Raw genomic sequence first — 22,744 nt, 5'->3', positions numbered from 1 at the left:
ATCTTTCAGTGTAATAATATGTCATTTCAAAGTCAAATTTATCATAAATTAATTAACACTCCTTTGATAACTCTTTAATTACAAAAATATTATCTTTTTTTGTGTATATTTATATACGAAAATGTCATTTTTATATTTTTTATTTCATCATTTTTTAATTTCGCTAAAAATAAGTTATACAAGTACACAAGTAACATAACACATGCATATGATTAATAATAATAATAATAATGCGAGTAACACTCATTTGAGATGGTTTCATTCGTGAGACGGGTCAACCCTACTCATATTTATGATAATAAATAATATTTTTGATATAAAATATAATATTTTTTATTGAATAACCCATATAAAAAATCCATTTAAAAAATAATATTTAAAATCATTTCATAAAAGTTTTTGCTTAATAATGCCATGGATCACATGCGAAAAAAAATTGGATAAAACGATGGTGATCTTTAATGGCATTTGACTTTTCTTTAAAAAAATCCTCGTAGCTTGGAATGTGAGTTGGATGTCGTCCACGTGGCCGAAATTTATAAAACGGCCTTTGGGAAATCCAAAGGATACTTTCATAAATAATTATACACCTTCGTGTTTATCTCTACTAACATATAATATAAATTATTATTTTTTTCTTGGTTTTTTTTAATAATAACAATTTATGCATAATTTATAACATAACTTTTGAAAATGATTAGATTATGTTTTTTGAGAAAGAAAACTCGCGATCCTTATTTAATAATCAGGTCACCCAAAAGAAAGATGTAGCAGAGAACGTGCGATGATCTGGCTTGATCTGAAAGAATTACATTGCTAGTCATAAAAGATCAACGATTAAAATCTTACAAAACATACGTACAATATAATTCATAAACAATAATTAGCCATTTATATTTTGAAAGACAAAATTATGATTAAAAGATACAATTTATGAATATATATATATATATATACCTAAAGTTCTTTTATGGTGTCCAACACTATATGCCCACTTTATGCCCACCATGTACAAGTCAACTCATCTATTGTACCGGTTAACTCATCTATTGTACATGGTGGGCATATAATGTTGAGCACCATAAAAGAACTCTATATACCTAATTATAACTACTTGTTATGTTGTTGAAATCATTTTGACATGAAATTTTGAGAGCATGCAGTACATGTACATCCTCCTCTACAACTTTTATTGTACTGCAAATGCAATGTCGTGTAAATCTTATCCTCACACATTGAAACTGTAATACAAAAAATAAAAATAAAAATAAAAATTGTCTCCTTATTAAAGTAGCTAATTAATTAATCAGTTTATTTTTTTATTTTGTGATGTGGGAACCCGCAGTCGCTACCTTCGATGCGCACTGGGTAAACCCCCGGACTAACGCAATAGCCTGCAAACTACGTTAGTCAGGTAAATCATACTAGGCAAGCTCTGTGTGACAGACTAGTCCAAAAAGGTGTTAGTAGGGGGAATCGAACTCTTGAATTCTGGCCAAGAGTTTACCTACTCCACCAACTTGATAATATTTTATATGGTCGATGATAATATATTGGTTGATTGTTCATTTTTACTTTGTTTAATATTCAACCTAAATTCTAAAAGAATTTAATATCACACATCATTGTTTTGTTAAGTTGATTAATTTATCATACTTTATCTTTATATTAAAATTCTGCTTGATCTGGTCTAAAAGTAATAAGTGAATAATCACAAGATTTGAAAAAACTAAAAAATGTAATTAATTGAGGTATTTGAACTAAAAAAACGTGATAGGATAAATAAAAGAAATCTAATGGGCCACTGGCATCGACAACGCATTTAGCCCGTTAGCTGATTGATTGTTTTTATTCACACCAGAAGATTTAAAAACAAGTTCATTGAACCTGGACCACCCCCTCCACATTTTTCACTTTTTCGTTGCATTCTATTTCAGCAATTGGGTTTCTAAAAGCTCTTCCAAACATTACATATATAATTATAAGAAAAATGTTTCGCTTACAAGTAGAGTTACATGCTGAGTTATATATTCGTTTTGAAATTAAAAAGTTATCTCGACATTTTATTTGAAAAAATAGTTTTTTTTTTTCAAAAATAAATCTTAGATAATTTTGTAAAGTACGTCAAATACAATGTGTAACTTTCGTTGTGCATTTAACATAACTATTGTAATAATAATTGGGTATCAAACTAATAACTCGTGTCAAATGTATTAGTGCGAGACGTGTTATAATTCATAGGCAACATAATTATATATAATCAAGGTTTTAAAAAGCGCTAGGTGCAATGGAGCCACATATAATATCACTCAGGCGAAATTTTTTAAAAGTTTTTATATATTATTTTTGAAATTTTTTGAATTAATTTGATATTAGTCCGAATAGTTCGATTGAAAAAATTAAATAACTATAAAGTTTAAAATTTTAGCGCGAATATTTTAAAAATTCTGGCTCCGTCACTGGGTAGCGGACGGCCACGCACCCACTTACCACCTAACGTCCAAATGCCTAAGCAAAAACGCTTATGTGTGTGTTTTTTAAAAAATATATATATTAATTTTTTAATGCAAAAATATTAATGAATTATAATGATATGGAAAATGTTTTATAATATAAAAATCAGTAAACAAAAAATACATAAATGTGTTCAACATTTTCATTAGCATTTTTTCAACCATACTTGTTAAAGTACATATATTTCAACAAATATTCATAATTTGTTCAATCATTTTTTAAAATTGTTTTTGAATTTCTTTACATGGAAATGTAATGATGTTGGATAAATTGTTTTTGAATGGCTCTTACAATTAGGTGCATCACATGCACTTATATTTCAAGCCCCGTGTGAATCATGGCGGCAATTTGGGTGTAATGGGCCTAATGGCTTATGATTTTATATGAAGGTGTAAATAAAACTGAAGAGCGGAATTTTTTTTTTTTTTTCTCTTGTACTATTATTATTATTATTATTATTTTTTTGAATTGGTTTTAAAGTTTATTCCGAAGTCAAAATTGGAACTAACCGAAACTTGAGCCTTACTTGAATTATTATTATTGTTCTATCACAATTTTGGGCCAACTGGTGCTATAGCTTTGGAAATTCGAGCGCTCCTTGATAATCCAACTTTTATTTCGTTACAACATATGGTTACAACATATGCGGAGATATGCGGAGATCGTCAAATTTAGTGGCTCACTGATTTGAGTATTGTTTCTTAATGGACTGTTTGTTTACTTAAAAAAAAAAAAAAAGTTAATACTGTTGAAAATATATATAAATATATATTATTATTTATTGTTGAATGTTGAAGGTTGAAAGTTGAAAATTGAGTTGTAAAATATTGAAAATTAGTGTGTGATGATGTAATTAATGATGTATTAATTTTTGACTAATCTCCAATTGAGATCTATAAATAGGTCTCTCCATTTGTGTAGAAAAACACAATTGTGAAGAGAGAAAAATTTTATAAAGTGTAGAATTTTGAGTTTTTGAGTTTTTACTTTTTACCGTAAATTTTTACTTTTTCACAACACGTTATCAGCACGATCGCTCGAAGGTTCTCTATATTTTCCGACGCTCCAAAATACAAGAAGAAGTCAAAAATATTCAACAAGTAAGAATTTTTATTTTACTGTTTATATATTTTTATTGTGTATATATTAATATATAATATCATGTTATGAAAAAAATAAGTTTTTTTCAAAACTTGTTATAAATCTTGGGAGGATGTTAAGACGACATCCCACACTCCCGGTAAGGGATACGACAAGTATAAAAGCCTCTAAGGTTTTTAAACAATAACGTGATATATTTATTATGTATATATATTAACTATATTAATATATAATTTCATGTTATTATATAAAAGGTTGTCTATGACACTGACCTTATAATAACGTGATATGATATATATTATTGTGTATTTATATACTAACCATATTTGTATAATCTCATGTTATTATATAAAAGGTTGTCTACGACACCAATCTTATAATAATGTGATATGATATACTATACCTGACTTTATACTAACTATATTGGTATAATTTCACAACATTATATAAAAGGCTGTCTACGACACCGATCTTATAATAATGTGATATGATATACTATACCTGACTTTATACTAACTATATTGGTATAATTTCACAACATTATATAAAAGGCTGTCTACGACACTGACCTTATAATAATGTGATATGATATACATAATTATTTAATTATGATTATCATTATATGCATTACATGATTATCACGAATTTTTATTCAACACATACTCAATTTTTTCTTTACCCCCAACGGTCACAAACGGTAACAAAACGGCTAGTTTTTGCCCTATAAATATGTTCACTCAAACTCATTTTCAATCACACCAAATTCATTCTTTCTCTCAAAATATTTTATCCTCGGTTTTTTTTCGAAGATGGAGATGATGACATTTATAAGGATATTTTTCATAACGACTATGATCATCATGCTCACGAGTCTTTTACTCACCAGCGATTTTCCAACACATATTTTTTCTCTATTTGTATACGCACTTGTAATTTACGTTCTTCCATTATTTTGTATTGTCATATTTATGGAAATTAACTAATAAAATGCATTGTTATTTTCTAGTACCACCATGTCGAACTTGGCGAAACTCGAATTCATTGCACTTGATATAACCGGAAAGAATTATATGCCATGGACCCTCGATGTAGAAATGCATCTCGAGTCATTGGGTCTTAACGAAACTATCAAAGAAAATAACATATCATCCTCACAAGATAAAGCAAAAGCGATGATATTTTTACGCAGACATTTTGATGAGGGGTTGAAATGTGAATATTTGACCGAAAAAGACCCAATGATTTTGTGGAAAGGGTTAAAAGAACGTTTTGAGCATATACGGGAAGTTATACTTCCGACCGCACGAGATGAATGGAATACTTTAAGATTCCAAGATTTTAAAAAGGTGAGTGATTATAATTCTGCGATGTATCGAATTGTCTCACAGCTGAAATTTTGTGGGCATAATATTACTGAGATGGAAATGCTTGAAAAGACATTTTCCACATTCCACGCATCAAATATAACTCTACAACAGCAATATAGAGTGCGTGGATTTTCAAGATACTCAGAACTCATCGCATGTTTACTCGTGGCGGAAAAGAATAATGAATTGCTCATGAGAAATCATCAGTCCAGACCTACTGGTTCAACGGCATTTCCTGAAGCAAATGTCGTAAGTAAAAATGAAAACCAAAATCAAAGATATAGACAAGATTTTGGTCGAGGTCGTGGACGAGGACGTGGGCGTAGAAATGATCGCGGTCGTGGTCGAGGCCGTGGATTTGAAAATAAAAGAGATAGTTATTTCAATAACTCACCTCAAAGGAACGTCACGAACCACCCACAAAAGAGGCAGCATGATAATACGGGTGAAAATGAAAATCATCCAAAAAGAACTGAGAGTGTTTGTTATAGATGTGGCACTCCAGGACATTGGTCAAGAACTTGTCGAGCCCCTGAGCATCTGTGTAAGCTCTATAAAGATTCAATAAAGGGGAAAGAAAAAGAGACCAATTTTACTGAAAACATTGACCATGCAAGTGGTTCAATGAATTTAGATGCTGCCTACTTTTTGAATAATTTCGAAGATATTGATTAAATGTACTGGTGGGAAAAGAATGTAACAATGTAATTTTTATATTGTAAAACATATTATATTTTGCATGTATTGTTTTATTCTGCAATTAAATTGTAACATATTATAATTTGCATGTATCTTTCTTAATTCATTTTATTGCATATTGTTTTTGAAGATCATTATGGAAAATGCTATGATCAAAGATGGAAATAATGCACTGGAAGTTTGCATACCAGATAGTGGTACAACGCACACTATCCTCAGAAATGAAAAATATTTCTTGGAATTAAAACCAACAAAAACAATGGTGAATACAATATCAGGTCCTGTAGACTTGATTGAAGGATGTGGCAAAGCACAATTTTTGTTACCTAATGGTACAAAATTTTTGATAAATAGTGCTATATATTCACCACGATCACAAAGAAATTTGTTGAGTTTTAATGATATATATTCTCATGGTTATGATACGGAAACAATAACCGAAGGAAATGAGAAATATATGTGTCTTACTACATATAAATCAGGAAAGAAATATGTAGTTGAGAAATTATCAATGCTCCCTACTGGATTGCATTATACACATATAAGTCCAATCGAATCAAATATGGTTATTGGAAATTCTTCAATACTAACAAATTGGCATGATCGATTGGGACATCCTGGTTCAATAATGATGCGAAGGATTATAGAAAATACAAGTGGTCATCCACTGAAAGACCAGAAGATCTTTCAGAATAATAAGTTTCAGTGTAAAGCATGTTCTCTGGGGAAACTTATTATAAGACCATCACCAGCTAAAATCCAAAAGGAATCACCCATATTTCTTGAACGTATTCAAGGTGATATTTGTGGGCCAATTCATCCACCATGTGGACCATTTCGATACTTTATGGTATTGATCGATGCCTCTAGCAGATGGTCACATGTATGTTTATTGTCCACTCGGAATGTGGCATTTGCAAAATTGATGGCTCAAATAATAAAATTGCGAAATCAATTTCCCGAATATACGATCAAGAAAATAAGACTTGATAATGCTGAAGAATTTACTTCCCAGACTTTTAACGACTATTGTATGTCGATGGGAATTACTGTTGAACATCCTGTAGCTCATGTTCATACACAAAATGGATTAGCTGAATCATTGATTAAACGTCTGCAGTTGATTGCTAGACCAATGATTATGAGAACGAAACTCCCTATTTCTATATGGGGACATGCAATTTTACATGCTGCTGCATTGATTCGCATCAGGCCAAGTGCATATCATAAACACTCCCCATTGCAGCTTGTATTTGGCAAAGAACCAGATATTTCTCATTTGAGAATTTTTGGATGTATGGTGTATGTGCCTATTGCACCACCTCAAAGAACAAAAATGGGACCTCAAAGAAAGAATGGTATTTATACCGGCTATGATAGTCCATCAATCATTAGATATCTTGAGGCTCAGACAGGCGATGTGTTTACAGCACGGTTTGCTGATTGTCATTTTGATGAAAATAACTTCCCAATGTTAGGGGGAGAAAAGAAACACATCGAAAAAGAAATCACATGGTATGTACCATCATTATTACATTTGGATCCTAGAACTAAACAATGTGATAAAGATGTACAGCAAATTGTGCATTTGCAAAGAATAGCAAATCAAATGCCAGATGCATTTGCAGACACAAAAGGGGTAACAAAATCATATATACCTGCTGTAAATGCCCCTGCTCGAGTTGAAATTCCAAAGAAACAAAATGAAGACATTCATGATGTCATAAAACGCCTGAAGCGTGGAAGGCCAATCGGTTCAAAGGATAAAAATCCTCGGAAAAGAAAATACATAGAGAAAAATGATGATCAGAAAATAGAAAATGGTGTTCCAGAAGAAACACACGATGATGAAAATATTCTGTCAGAACCACAAACTGACGAGAATCATGAAATCTCTATCAATTATATTAATACTGGAAAAATATGGAACCGAAAGAATGTACAAGATATTGATGAGATATTTTCGTACAATGTGGCATGTGACATCGTAAATGAAGATAATGAACCAAAATCTTTTGGTGAATGCAAAACTCGAAAGGATTGGTCAAAATGGAAAGATGCCATCCAGGTTGAATTAAATTCGCTAAATAAACGTAGTGTTTTGGACCTATAGTCCTTACACCTAAAGGTGTTAAACCTGTTGGGTACAAATGGGTTTTTATTCGAAAGAGAAATGAGAAAAATGAAATAGTGAGATATAAAGCTCGACTTGTTGCACAAGGTTTTTCTCAAAGACCTGGAATTGATTATGAAGAAACATATTCTCCTGTTATGGATGCAATTACGTTTCGGTATTTGATCAGTTTAGCAGTGTCTGAAAACTTGGACATGCGTCTAATGGATGTTGTTACAGCTTATTTATACGGATCACTTGATAGTGATATATACATGAAAATCCCTGAAAGATTTAAGATGCCTGAAGCACAAAGTTCAAAACCCAGAGAATTTTATTCTGTAAAATTGCAAAGATCATTATATGGGTTAAAGCAATCTGGCCGAATGTGGTATAATCGGCTAAGTGAGCACTTGATGAAAAAGGGATATGTAAATGATCCAATATGCCCTTGTGTTTTCATCAAGAAAACAACATCCGGATGTGTAATTATTGCTGTATATGTTGATGATTTAAACATCATTGGAACGAATAAAGAAATTCAAGAAGTTATGATGTACTTGAAGGAAGAATTTGAAATGAAAGACCTTGGAAAAACCAAGTATTGTCTTGGTTTACAAATTGAACAAAAAGAATGCGGAATTTTTGTTCACCAGTCTAATTATACAGAGAAGGTCCTTAAACGTTTCAATATGGATCAATCAAATCCTTTAAGTACTCCAATGGTTGTCAGATCATTGAATATAGAAAAGGATCCATTTCGTCCATGTGAAGATGATGAAGTTGTTCTTGGTCCTGAAGTACCATATCTAAGTGCCATTGGTGCCCTTATGTATCTTGCAAATTGCACTAGACCAGACATATCTTTTGCAGTAAATTTATTGGCAAGATTCAGTTCATGTCCAACGAAGAGGCACTGGAACGGAATTAAACATATATTCCGTTATTTACGAGGAACGACGGATTTGGGACTTTTGTATCCAAAAGATACAAATCAGAGATTAATTGGTTATGCTGATGCTGGATACTTATCTGATCCACATAAGGCACGTTCCCAAACCGGATATGTATTTACTCGTGGAGGCACTGCAATCTCTTGGCGATCACAGAAACAAACACTTGTTACAACTTCATCAAATCATGCCGAGATTATTGCACTACATGAAGCAAGCCGTGAATGTGTCTGGCTTAAATCAATGACTCGGCATATCCAAACTTCTTGCGGATTATCAGTGGACAAGAATCCAATCACACTGTATGAAGATAATGCCGCATGTGTTGCCCAAATGAAAGAAGGATACATCAAAAGTGACAGAACTAAACATATTCCTCCTAAATTCTTTGCATACACTCAAGAGCTGGAGAAGAATAAAGATATTGATATCTGTTACATTCAATCAAGTGAGAACTCATCCGATCTCTTCACAAAGGCACTTCCCACGGCGATATTCAGAAAACACATTTATAATATTGGGATGCGCAATCTACGAAATATGTGAAGAATCATTCATGTTGACATCAGGGGGAGTTTACGTGGCTGCACTCTTTTTTCCTTACTATGGTTTTTGTCCCAATGGGTTTTTCCTAGTAAGGTTTTTAACGAGGCAGTATACAACACGTAATGGAGATAGTCATTCTATCATGATCATCATCACAAGGGGGAGTGTTGAAAATATATATAAATATATATTATTATTTATTGTTGAATGTTGAAGGTTGAAAGTTGAAAATTGAGTTGTAAAATATTGAAATTAGTGTGTGATGATGTAATTAATGATGTATTAATTTTTGACTAATCTCCAATTGAGATCTATAAATAGGTCTCTCCATTTGTGTAGAAAAACACAATTGTGAAGAGAGAAAAATTTTATAAAGTGTAGAATTTGATAAATTTTGAGTTTTTGAGTTTTTACTTTTTACCGTAAATTTTTACTTTTTCACAACAAATACAACAAATCACGCACAAACAACCCTTTCAGTAAATCAAACAATACAAGCAATTTCTCTTAACAGAGTCAGACACGCTTAAACACCATAAATTCTGATTGCAATTACATATCATACCACACGGCTCGACCAAATTTAATCGAGTCAAGATCATAGCTTTTACATAATTATGTACAGAACAGATATAGGAAACATCAAACACACTTGACATGAGCGCTCAAGAGTTGCTACACCAATCTCACTCGAATAACTCGTCATCTTCCATCTCATCATCGCTCATGTTCTCTCCTCCCAGAAGCCACTGCTCTAGTTCATCAACTTCTTCACTGTCTTGCAAATATGTATCGTCCAAGTCATCCCATTGGTCCGCACCTAGCTCCTCCCCACGACAAGAAATGGTCAGATACGGTCTACTTCTTGCTAGAGCATCCACCATATCCCTGTTCACAGAGCCAGTCACACCCAACCATCTTAATCTTGGAAAATATGGTTTCTTTAACCAACGAAAAGAGAGTTGAGTGATCCCCCCACAGTTATAGAGATCCAATAGCTTCAAGGTACTCCCACGCCACACGTTTTCGTCAACTTTCATAGAGGCTAACGCAATGACAGAAGTATCTCCAATGAGGGGGCATTGTCTCATTCGTAGTTGGGAAATTGGAATTCGAGATCTTGCCAGGATAAGTACAGCAGTATCAGACAGATTAGGAAGATTGGAAAGGTCCAATTCTCTTAGTTCCTGGTTCGAACTGCCGTCAAATAGGTAAGAAACACATCTGTCTGTAAGTTTCTTACACCCTCTTACAGACAACGAGACGAGACTATTCACCCCCCCTGCTTAGGTGGGATATTCCCACGTCACTAATGTTACAGCCATCCAGCATAAGTGTTTTCAACTTAGGAAGTTCATTGATAGCTCGAAGGGATTCATCTCCGAGGTTTCTACAATCTCTCATATCAAGCACACAGAGATCTTTATTAGTAGTCAAACATGTAACAGCCAAATTTGTTATGAGATTACACCACCTTAGGCTAACATGCTTCAGTGAAAGGGATGTTGCCCTTATATCATGAAAAACCAGGTCGGTCAGATGGGTCCCATGAAAAACCTTGAGTTTGTATAACTTGGAGCATGAGTGTAAAATTGTCTTATATCCTGAATCAGTCACCTGGCAGAACCCACCCAGACAGATACTTTCCATGGCCGAGCATTTGTCAGCCATGAGAAGGATACCGAGATCATTGACTCGCTTGAAGTACGTAGGAGCAATCTCCTGGCTTCTTACCAAAGAAAGGTGCTTCAACCTTCCACGTGCATTAATTTGTTGAAGGCCAGAATTTGTAAGGTCAAAAGCCATTCTTGGTTCCATTATAGGCGAATCTCGAAGATCTAGACAGGTCAATGAAGTAAGATATCTAGATATTGTGTTGATCATGGTGTCGGTTATATAATCCACGGAAAGACATAGTTTCTGTACATTTGGCAATATGGAGGGGTGTGAATTTGGTTAGCTGATTGATGGAGGCCTACAGTAGGGCTGAGAAGTTCTGTCACCATTACTGAAGAAATGTACCCGATTTCAAGCGAAATGAGCTTTTCAGAGGCTAGGATCCAGACACGAGCAAAATTATGTCGCAGAAATATAGAGACATCAAACATCAAGATAAGAGCCTACAGAGAATAATTAAAAATTTGGATTAGTTCCTGCTTATTATCATACACATAACAACATTATTTATACAAACTAAGTGAATCAGCTTAAACTAGGAACAATTGACAAGCCATGTCTCTCACCTTATTGTTAAATTTGGCAAATAAATCCCAACTATAACTACTACATTCTGATCCCAAATTTAAACGCTCCAACAAATTTGCAACTAAATAAAAAACCGAATTTCAGACTCTAATTTCTGCCTCAATGATAATTATTTGAAATATTAACATCATCGGCCAAATTCAGAAACTAAAAGCACAGAAGCTCAAGCTGTGATAGGTTTTATCTGCCAAATTAAGAAACAAAAGTACAGTAAATACTCAAGGCCCTTTGAAGTGTGATCAGTCAATAAATGACACCTTTCTCACTACTTATTTCCGAAATCACCCGAAACTTCAAACATGTATGACTTACTTATCCTACCCCGCTTCAAATGCTTAATATTCATACAGCAAACCCAACTTTAAACGAAGAGCATCCTCATGCCTTCAATAATATGAATAAGAATATTCCACATTAAATGCAAATATTTATTCTAATAACTCATGAAGTGAACTTTTACTTCCAATTGAGTGCAACCACTCAGCAATTCCTCCAGATGTGATACATCAACTGATCGACCCCTTTTCTCTGCCACAGAACTCAAATACAGAAACCTGCAACACAAATTAAGACAATAATGCTAACAAACCAAACCTACTTCAAACCCAACACTATGCATCAAACCACGAATCATTAAAGCTCCCACAAAAGATGGGACAAATCTTGATAACAAATTCAGATTTACGCTTCTAACAATAAAATTCTCTCCACAACCAATAATGCATACCACCAAACCAAGAACGAAGAACTCGATGGATCACCGTGGACAAAGAAAACTGGTGAGTTCAAATACGAACCTCAGGTCTTTGCAATGCCGGCCGACCTCAGAAAGAAGCTTTCCACTGAAATCGGCGCAATTACGGAGGCACAGCTCCTGCAGAGAAGGGCGAACCAAGAAGTCCAGGGAAGAATCATCGAGGCGCGTGCAGTTCACCTTCAGGCTCCTCAAGTACGGATTGTTCAGACGCAGCAATGGGCTGAGTAAATCCATCGACGGAGCAATGTCCTGAAACATCGTTACCAAAAAAAATTGTATATATTCAGACACCAACCCAAAAAATAAAAATAAAAAACCATTCTTTAATCTTTGAAAGCAATCAAAATCCGATGGGATTACGAGGAGGTGGAAGCAGGGGAGGAAAGACAGGATGTGCGCGGCGCATGAGCGGAAGGTGTTGCAAGTGGAGGCGAGCGATTGGATCGATGGAACGTCGAGCTTCGTCATGATGGTGGCGAGAAGGGCAAAGGGCAGTTGTTCCAGACCCGGATTCATCGATTCCGGATCCTGGGTCGGGCTCGCCATTCCCCCTTTTTTTCTCACGGACTCTTACCCCCACGTTTGCTTTTCCACGGGGACAGTGGATAGTTGAAGTGGACGACGATGGTCATCGCTGTTTTTGAAGTCACACTTAGTTATTTTAATTTTATCAAGTTTCTTTTTTTAAAAAAAATCGATACATGAAAAAATATATATTAGATTTTAATATTATTTTATAGTGCATGTATGAATTAAATAATCACATCATATCCATTTCTGGGTAAGATGTATGGAAATTCAGTAAATACAACATCATCCATAGTTAATATTATCACATCACGATAAATCTATTAAAACCACAAAGTTTTTTTTCTCAATCGATACAATTAGACACAGAAACGTCTTACATTCAAGATCATACATTTTCTTTTATCACATTGTATTTGTTTAAATGACGTTTGATGAATTATTTTTGGAACCATATCTATCAGATCTCATGAAAAATTATCGATTCTCATACTTTGACGTATATACACATCCATATATGAATGTGCATTAGATTTTGTAGGATGATAAATGATGATAGGTCATCACATATATTTGAGATGTAGAATTGAAATTTTTTTTCCTAAAAATTATATGTAAATGTTTATTTGTTTATATGACAACATCCGATGGATGGGAACTCATAAAGATTGCTCCATACAATTTATTGGGATAACTTCATTAACCAACCACAGTGTATATGCAATTAAACATCGTTGAATATGGTCTCTTCACTTTAGAATCTCATTTGATGGAGGGAGTTAGATCCGCTTGCTCACAAGTACGTGATGCATTCATCTGACATTGTTCGTGTAGAACTAATAATGTTAATGTCAAAGAACTTAAATTTTACCTAAAATTTCGATGTTGCCCCTGCAGGCAGTCTGCAAAGATAATCCAAGGAATCATATTTTTTTATAGGCGACTTTGGGCCATTGAATCATTTACAGACAGTACGCCTGCAAGAGGACTGCATCGAAGCATCCGATTTTGTCGATTGCAATTCAGTTGAGAATTAATGTTTTACTGCCGTAAAACATGATGAATGTGTCTTCCTAAAAAACCAATAATAAAATAAAATTAACTATGAGTTGGGCCTATAAAATAAATGACTTATATTGGGCCATAGTTAACAGTTATACGAAATCCGGGTAAGGATTTCTGGCCCATTTATCCGATTTTTGTTCTCTCAACTACGCGTCCATTTTATTATCGGTCCGCACATAATAAATGGCAAGCCAATTTCACGAACACCCCATTTGATTTGATCTTCTCGAAAGCAGAATTTTCACGAGCTAAGATTTGATCGAAGCAAAGTGGGGGGAAAATGCCGAAGAAATTGGGGATTAACAGCAAATCAGAGGCGTCCAGGGCTCGAAAAACCGCAATCGAATCCGAACGGAAAGATCGTGAATCACGTGAGAAAGAAGATCAGTACTGGCGTGAAGCCGAGGGAGCCAAGTCGCGAGCCGCTAAGAAGCGTGAAGAGGAATCCGAGAAGAAAGCCGAGGCAGTCGCTAAGAAAGCGGAGGCGCGCCGATTGGCCGAGCAGGAGGAGAAGGAACTCGACAAAAGCCTGAGGAAGCCGGATAAGAAGGCGAACCGTGTTTCCATCCCCGTCCCGAAAGTGACGGAGTTGGAGTTGAGGCAGCGTAGGGAAGAGGAGCAGGCGGCTATCCAGCGGCGTGCGGAGGAGGAAAAGAAAAAGCAAAGCCGCTTAACCGATGAGGAGGAGTACGAGAGGATGCTGCTTGTTGCTAACACCAATCGTGATGATACAATCATAGAGGCTAGGACTGTGGAGGATGCGATTGCCCAGATGGCTGTGGCGGAAAGCTTACCTGTGGATAAGCATCCTGAGAAGAGGCTCAAAGCTTCTTTTAAGGTACTCTTTTAAAGTTTTCGTTGATTTCGATTAAAGATTGTTCGGTTGTTTAATTGCTTGATGTGAGGTAATATATAGTGTAATAGCTATTGATTTTCTATGCTGAAGCCAATCAGATGGGCTGGATAAGTGTCTCTCTACCTATTACTTCATTTTGAATTGTTTCAGGAGACTACTTTTTATCGTGGAACTGTATTACTTTAATTTTCAAATTGAACTTGATTAGTTTTCCTGCGGACAAGGCACCGCATTATAATAGCAGTTCAGGCTTGTTCTTTCGGTCAGTGAGTTGTTAGAATCAAATTTTCCCAAAAGATAGAGTTGATTATATAATTCAACCCCTTTTTTGGGTAGGCCCAGATTTAGCATTAATGTCCAAGATGTACAAGTTGGGATTGGTTGAGTATTGGCCGATCGTACAAGGTATTGTGCACTAGCAAATGGGGAGCTTGCATACATATCATATTTCAAACTACTGTCTTGTGAAAATTTCCAGATTTCTGATTCATGGGAGATCATGTGAGACGTATATAAACCAACTTATTTAGTTTGAACTGATTTGAGAATATGATATTCCTTCCCCAAGTCAAAACTTCCTTTTCTGTTCTATTGCCTACATTGTCATTCTTACGTGGAAGTTTTTCCATTTTTTTTTTCCTTTTTTAATCTTTCTTCAGTTGGTAGATGCTATGGGGAAATTTGTGAGGGGAAAGTTTTATTTTGCAGAGGCTTATTTTTTACTTTTGTTGAACTCATTTATATTGAACTCCACAAACAATTCCTGATTTTCTTTTTCGCCGATTTCTTTCATTTGTTTATAATTTGTTTGTAATAATATCTGTGCTCATCGTTTGACGTTTCATATTTACTTGTTTATACATGCTTAATTCTTTTGTGAATTTTTTTGCTTTTAGGCTTTTGAAGAAGCTGAGCTTCCAAGTTTGAAGGAAGAGAAACCGGGCCTTACACACACTCAATACAAGGACATGATCTGGAAACTATGGAAAAAATCTCCAGACAACCCCCTTAACCAGGTGAAAGATGGTTTATTGAATTGAGATCTCCCCTTTGACTTCTAAGCAACAAGCAAACATCATACTAGGAAACAATTTTTTAAGCAAATAGCAATTAGATCAATGTTCTTATTCAATGATAAATCTTGAGATGAGTTTGAGAGGTTACATACTCATCATCAAGGATAAAATTTGATGGAAAAACGTGTCTGCTACAAATGAGACAATTAGCAAATCAAAACCGAAACCTGCATTTCACTAGTCTGGGTTTGCTGTGTCTTTCACTCTAATTTATGCATGCTGACTGGATTTTTGGTAACCTATAACAAGAGGTGTCTGAACCATATGTTCGTGAATGGTATCTAACCTAAATGATGTCCTGTACACTCTGATTGCACTGAAGAGGTGACTGAACAGATACCGAGTAATTGGGGGAAAAACCTGGTTCGACAAACACTTACTACTAGTAATGAGCATGAAATGCAATTCCATAAAATGGCTGTTTTGAGTTTATTGTTCTCTTCTACATTACAATTTTTTTCAAGCTTGATATACTTTTTAACTGGAGGTAGAGTCTTCCAGTTGCATTTGGTTATAATTCATATTTTGGGATGTGCTTCCAACTAGATATGATATATCTTCAATTTGAATGTATAGATTGCCGAACGGGATTGATTACAGAGAAGCACGCAAGTTTTTTGAGACTTGCGTAATATGCTTCATTCGGCTAAAGTTCACACTCAGCCTCAGTGTGCAATGTGCAGTTTAGCTTGGCTTTGGTAAGTTCAAATAAGAAACACATCCTATGTAACTCGAGAAAAAATGTCTACTATTTGTATTTGGATATAATCCCAATGGTGGTTGAACATATTGGTGCCTCTCCATTAGACCTTATATCTTGGATTTTACTTTCCGCATGCTGACTGAATGATCAACATCCGATCTGGCGATTTATTTATTTAATTTTCTGGAATATGTTATGGATATATTGTCAATAAATTTTGCAATATGTGACATAAATATAGAGTAAAATTCATTTTGATACACGAACTATTGGTAAAATGTCAAATTGGTACATGAACTATTGAAAACGAACTATTGGTAAAATGTCAAATTGGTACATGAACTATTGAAAATGGTTTAATTGGTACATAATCAACTTATAAAGTTAATTTTATCCTTCACCTACATTATTTTAAAATCTTTACATTATTTTAAAGTCTAATATTTTTATAAATTAAAATAGATACACAATTTATTTTTAAAAATTATTTTATTAATAAAATTATAAACATAAATTTATATTTATTTAAATTTTATATTATAGAAAAGAGATCATACTCATTATACGAAACATTGTAAATATTTATTAATACAAACATGCGCATACACATATATATAACAATTGATAAATTATACATTAAAAATAATATATATTAAAAATATATAATAAAATATATATATATTTTTTGTTTATCAATGTTATAATATTATTCTTTATATTAATTAAATTAAAAATTATATATATGTGTGTATCTTTCATTTATAATCTATAAATTTTACGTTGAATACTTTTTCGTATAATGATATATAATATTTATTTATAGTATAGTAATTAGTAAATATGAATTTATATTTACAATTGTAATTAATATAATAATTTAAAAGATAAAAATATGTTTGTAGTTCAATTAATCAATTTAATAACAATATTCAATTTAAAAGTAATTTAAGTAAATGGTAAAATTGAATTTTGAGTTTGGACATATACCAATTAAACCATTTTCAATAATTCATGTGCCAATTTGACATTTTATCAATAGTTCATGTACCAAAATAATTTTTACTCCATAAACATATGATAACTTTACACACACAAATATATAAGGACCAATAGGGAACTTAAACATACAAAACACGTTCACTTTGAGGCTGAGACAGAATTCCCGATCGAGGGGCTCGAAATAGAAAAACTTCATGCAACGGGGAAAAAAATAGCGGCTGAAAAGAAAGATGCTTGCAATGGAGCACTAAAAGAAATAGAAATATGCTAAAACAAATGAGAGGATGGAAAATGCAATCTTCTATCCATATCCCATTTTCAGTGTCATCATACTTGCTAAATAGTAACATAACTATTTCTAAACAGGGCAAAGACAGATTCGAGTTCCTGTTAAAACAAAACCTTTCCACTCTCATTTTTTCTTTAAAAAAAAACAATTTTCATATTACATAAAAACCCGGAACTCTTTTAATACGGTTTCACGGGTTAATTTTGTGTGACAAGTTTTTTATTTAGATCATCAATGAAAAAGTAAATGCTCTAAAAACACTATGTGGTAGGTAAGCGATCATTCACCGTCTAGTGCCTAGACACTTAGGTGAACGTTTAAGCGTGGTTGATGCGATTTTTTTAGCCTAAATATATAATTTGTTTAAATAGTTTTTAGCCTAAATATATAACTCGCTCTAGATATTTTTTTGTCTTTCAGCATAAATATATAATTCTTCTTGTTCATTTTAATATTTTTTCAACAATCGATATTTATCGAAACAAACTCAAAATTCATCGTATATTTTAATCATTATCTAATACAAACTGATCGAAAAATATTTCAAACCAATTATTAAAAGTACAAAAATTTAAAAATAAAAATATATAATATATATTAATCTAGACGGTCACTTAAACGAATTTTAGCTGCCTAAACAGTAATTAGAGGTCAAGGTGGCTGATTAGTGAAATGACACCCAAAGACATCAACTATAATACCCGAAAAATTCATAAATTCATTCACGAGTATTATTGAGAATTTAAATAAATTTTAAATGAGTTTATTTCATTTAATCGTGATTTTAAAGATTTTGTTTAAATTAAATGAGTTTATTTTATTTAATTAATTATTTAAAAATATGTTTAAAAGATTTCGTAAGTGCATGAGATTTATATTTCAAATGTGAGTTTTTGAGATAATAAAATCGTGTTTAATTTTGTGTTAAATTATTTAATATTATGTAATTTATCTGATGTTTAATAGTTTCAAGTTGGTTTCAACGTGTTTCAAGATGAATTTAATTAAGGTGACGAAAGAAATTGAGACTAGCCTATGAACGAGAGTTAAGGATTTTAAAGAGATATAAGGCCATTATGCGGATTTTAATTCAAACTGTTTAATGATATTTAAAGTTTTAAGCTAAAAGTACTTTCGATGCAACTACGAAAGTTGTGGTGATTTGATTTTCTTTCTTTCAAATCTTTGAGGTTTTGACGTGTTTGATCAAACTTTTAAGTATTGAGATGTATGTGTGGATTTGAAGCATAGAGGATCAAGATTTAAAGCAGCACGAGTGCAGATTCGTAGCAAAAGCGCTACATCGCTGCAACTACGAAGATGCATAGCGCTGCTAGGAGGCAGCAATGCAGCTGCGTGATGGCAACGTTGATTTTTTTAAGATCATTTTTGAACGTACTAAGGGAACTTTTATGATATTTTAAGGTTTTTAAAGTATTTTTAAGAGTTCTTGTGCAAAGAGTTTCAAGTTTTAATGTCAAGAACAGAAAAAACTACTTATGTGGATATGTATTGCATGCTAGTATTTTTAATGAAATTTATTTTCACTATGAAAGCATGAAATGTTATGAATGTAACGATGACGTTCTTATTTTTATTTAATTAAGCACGCATAATTTACAAGCATGAAAGGATTTTGTAGAGCGTGACATGTTAGCTTCAAGTTCAATTTATTTTCATGTTGCATGATGACATGATATTTTTAAGATATTTTTAAGTATGATTTATGAGAGAGAAAATTTTTTATGATACAAATGTTTTATTATTGATACAATGAAGTTATGAGAAAGTTACGATGAGAAAGCATGATCAAGTTTAAAATTTTATGACGACGATGTTACGATGAGAACGAATGACGAAGTTATGATGATGATATGATGCATGAATGAAAATATTTTGGCGTCAATGTGACTTTGTGCTGGCAAAACGAAACGAAAATGGCAGGATTTAGACTTTCGGGATGAGCTCCGGAAGGGCATATCCAAACACGGCTCAAGATAATGTGTTAAAGGCTCCTTGAGATGAGCTTCGAGGATGGTCTTTCCAAACACGACTCAAGAGATAGAGGAACTGGTTCTCTGGAATGAGCTCCGGGGATGACCATTCCAAACACGGCTTATACGACGGTTACCACAAATGCACATATTTCATCCCAACTATAAGACAATTTTATGTTATGTTTAGTTAAGTTTACTTTTATTTCATTCACTGTATGATGTTTATGTTCAAATGTTGTATGTTCAAAGCATGATGATTTTTAAATTTGTAGTAGCTATGTAAGTTAGGATTCTTGTTGAGTCTTTAAACTCACTATACTTGATTGATGCAGTTAGATATGAGATGCTTAAAAGTTGCGGTGGAAAGATTGAAGAGTTCTATAGGCGAATGTATTGCATGACACAATCGTTTCGAAGCTCAAATGTTTTAAAGCAAGGAGTTTTTTTTATATGTTTATTACTCTTTTGTTATTAAATTATTCGTTGCACGACCGTAAAGGTCAGTGTTAAAGAAAAATTAGGTTTTAGTGTTTTCAATGACGGTTTCGTATCGATAAATTTCAATGATTTTAAGTTATGATCTTTTTAGTTGATTATTTCATCTGATAGTTTGTACTTTGCATTGGTTTTCATGAATGTTTTATAAATTATTTTTTCGCACTAAGTTTATTGTATTGAAACTCGTTTTTCTTTTACCTTTTTAAGATTTTAAGTTGTCTATTCAGGTTTGCTATTTTAGTAGTAGTTTTTGGCGTGTTCGTATGGAGACCGGTCACTGTTTGTAGTGTTGCATCTTTTCGTAAAACTTTTTATGCACGTTACAGTTACAAGATCACCCAACCAAAAAGAAAAATTCTCATTATCTCATGTGAAAGAACTTTGGGAGGTAGAAACAAAATGAACAATAGCATGAGTGACCTCATTAGCCGAACGACGCACGCGCATTAACGTCGCATTATAAAAGCGATTCAAAAGGAATCTAATATCATTTGCAATAGCACTATTGCTCATCCGATCTATCTTCGGACAAATGATTGCTTACACCACAAAGAGAAAATCGAAAGAAATAATTTGAATGGTTAATCCTCGATCCTGCACCTCCTTGATACCCTCCCGAATTGCCACCAATTTTGGATAAACAATAGAAGGAGGACTGACAATGGTCCTCCCAAAAGCAACAACAATCTTGCCAGCATGATCCCGAACGATCCCACCAATCGCAAACCGATTTAAATCAATATTAAACACAGCATCAACATCCAAGCGCATATCATTGTCAGTTTTTTATCAAAAATTTTCTAAATTTCAAAATTTTATTAAAAAATTTTATAAATATTTTCTAAAAATTCTCTTGAACGTCACTTAAATATCTCACTTAAATATCTCTGACGAGAGCTAATCCGAGAATAAATTGTGGGAAAGAATCAAATTTATAATCATTTGTCACAATTCGATCCTTTCTGGCGACGTCTTTTGCCATTTTATGCAATAAATTAAAAGACAGGGAGGAGTTGTAACGGCCACAAAACACGGCTGGCGGCGTTAGAGAAAAATCAATGAAAGGTCCCTGAACTGAACTGCAATGATTTTTCGTACCTTCTGTCACCTCTCTTCTTTCTTTTCATAAATTTAATTTAATTTAATTCACTTGTTTAATGCCACCAAATTCACCCCCTAAACAATATCCACATTAAATGTGTATATTTTTATTTAATTACTACTTTTTAAGCATGGTAAATTATACTTTCTTTACATACCATATATATGGAAGTTTTTTTTTTGAAATTATATATATGGAATTTTTTATAATTGCAAGTATTAAAACAATTCTAATAAGAAAATTAGTATGTAAGTTAAGATATATACTCCCAAATTAGCGGGTTAGTCTATGCTATATCAGGAGTGTTTTTCCCCTATTTCATTATCATGAGATCACGTGGGATTCATATATTTTTATGGAAATTGACATATGTCTTGATGATCCAATGGTTGATATTTGACCACATCATGAGAGGAGAAGTACTCCAGGTGTAGCATAAAATAATCCCAAATTAGCATACCGACCCTTGACAAATCTACTTTGAGCCTGTTTGGATTTTGTAGAGATTTTTTAAAATATTTGCTTTTAAAAGGTATAATTTTTCGCTTTTAAAAAAGCTCCAATTTTGACTTAAAAAAGTGCTTATTTAAGTATTTTTTTGGTCAATCAAACACCTTATTAACTGAAAAATACTTTTTAAAAAAACATATTTTTTGTCATATTTTGAAACCAAACGAGGCCTTTTGTCTTAATTACTTGGGACAAATACCTATACGACAACATGAACAAATTCCGGAATATGGTAAGTGACAATTTGGAATTAAAAGTCGGACGCATCTGATTCAATTATGGCATGTAAATTAAATGAATACCTATTAATATATATAAGAATGACTATTTTTATTTATGATTATGCCTATTGTAGGTATAAAGAGTTCTAATAAGTCTGCTGTATTTATTATGATATGATATGATGTGTAAATCATCATGATTATTATTATTATTATAAATAAAAACGTAATAGCAAGTAGCTGGGCGATGTGATAAGGGATGCTCATTTAAATAATAATAATGGTCATAATGAATGAACACAAACAAATACAATGTAACGTAATGAGTAGTAGACTAGTAGCAGATTCAGTCATTAATGGTAGTCGCACGATATTTGACGTGAAATCTAAAATGCAAGGTTTCATAAATAATATTAAATACCAATTAGAAAAATACTGTTCACAATATAGTGAAAATTGTTTTTTTTAATCTTATTTGTTTGTCATTTTGTTCACGTTGATTTTTTATATGTTTTTATTTTAATTTTAGTACGTTATTTTTTTTTTTGATAATTTTAATTTTTTTTATGCGGCGTTGATGTGATA

The 22,744-nt window shown here is 33.0% G+C and overlaps 1 protein-coding gene and 1 pseudogene across 1 annotated transcript; one reads left to right on the top strand and one right to left on the bottom strand.

Moving 5' to 3' along the window:
- Positions 1 to 9,773: 9,773 nt before the first annotated feature.
- LOC140891011 (F-box/LRR-repeat protein 10-like) lies at positions 9,774 to 12,929 on the bottom strand (annotated as a pseudogene).
- A 1,162-nt stretch (positions 12,930 to 14,091) lies between these two features.
- On the top strand, positions 14,092 to 16,653 carry LOC140891895 (uncharacterized). Its single transcript, XM_073300564.1, has 3 exons — positions 14,092 to 14,746; positions 15,661 to 15,780; positions 16,417 to 16,653. Exons 1-3 carry the CDS (start codon positions 14,189 to 14,191, stop codon positions 16,432 to 16,434), a joined length of 696 nt encoding a protein of 231 aa, XP_073156665.1. The 5' UTR covers positions 14,092 to 14,188; the 3' UTR covers positions 16,435 to 16,653.
- Positions 16,654 to 22,744: the final 6,091 nt, after the last annotated feature.

The sequence above is a fragment of the Henckelia pumila genome, chromosome 3 (assembly GCF_033568475.1).
Source record: "Henckelia pumila isolate YLH828 chromosome 3, ASM3356847v2, whole genome shotgun sequence".
Classification (NCBI taxonomy): Eukaryota; Viridiplantae; Streptophyta; class Magnoliopsida; order Lamiales; family Gesneriaceae; genus Henckelia; species Henckelia pumila.
Note: the sequence above shows the minus strand (reverse complement) of the source record. Positions and strands in the feature narration are given on the sequence as shown.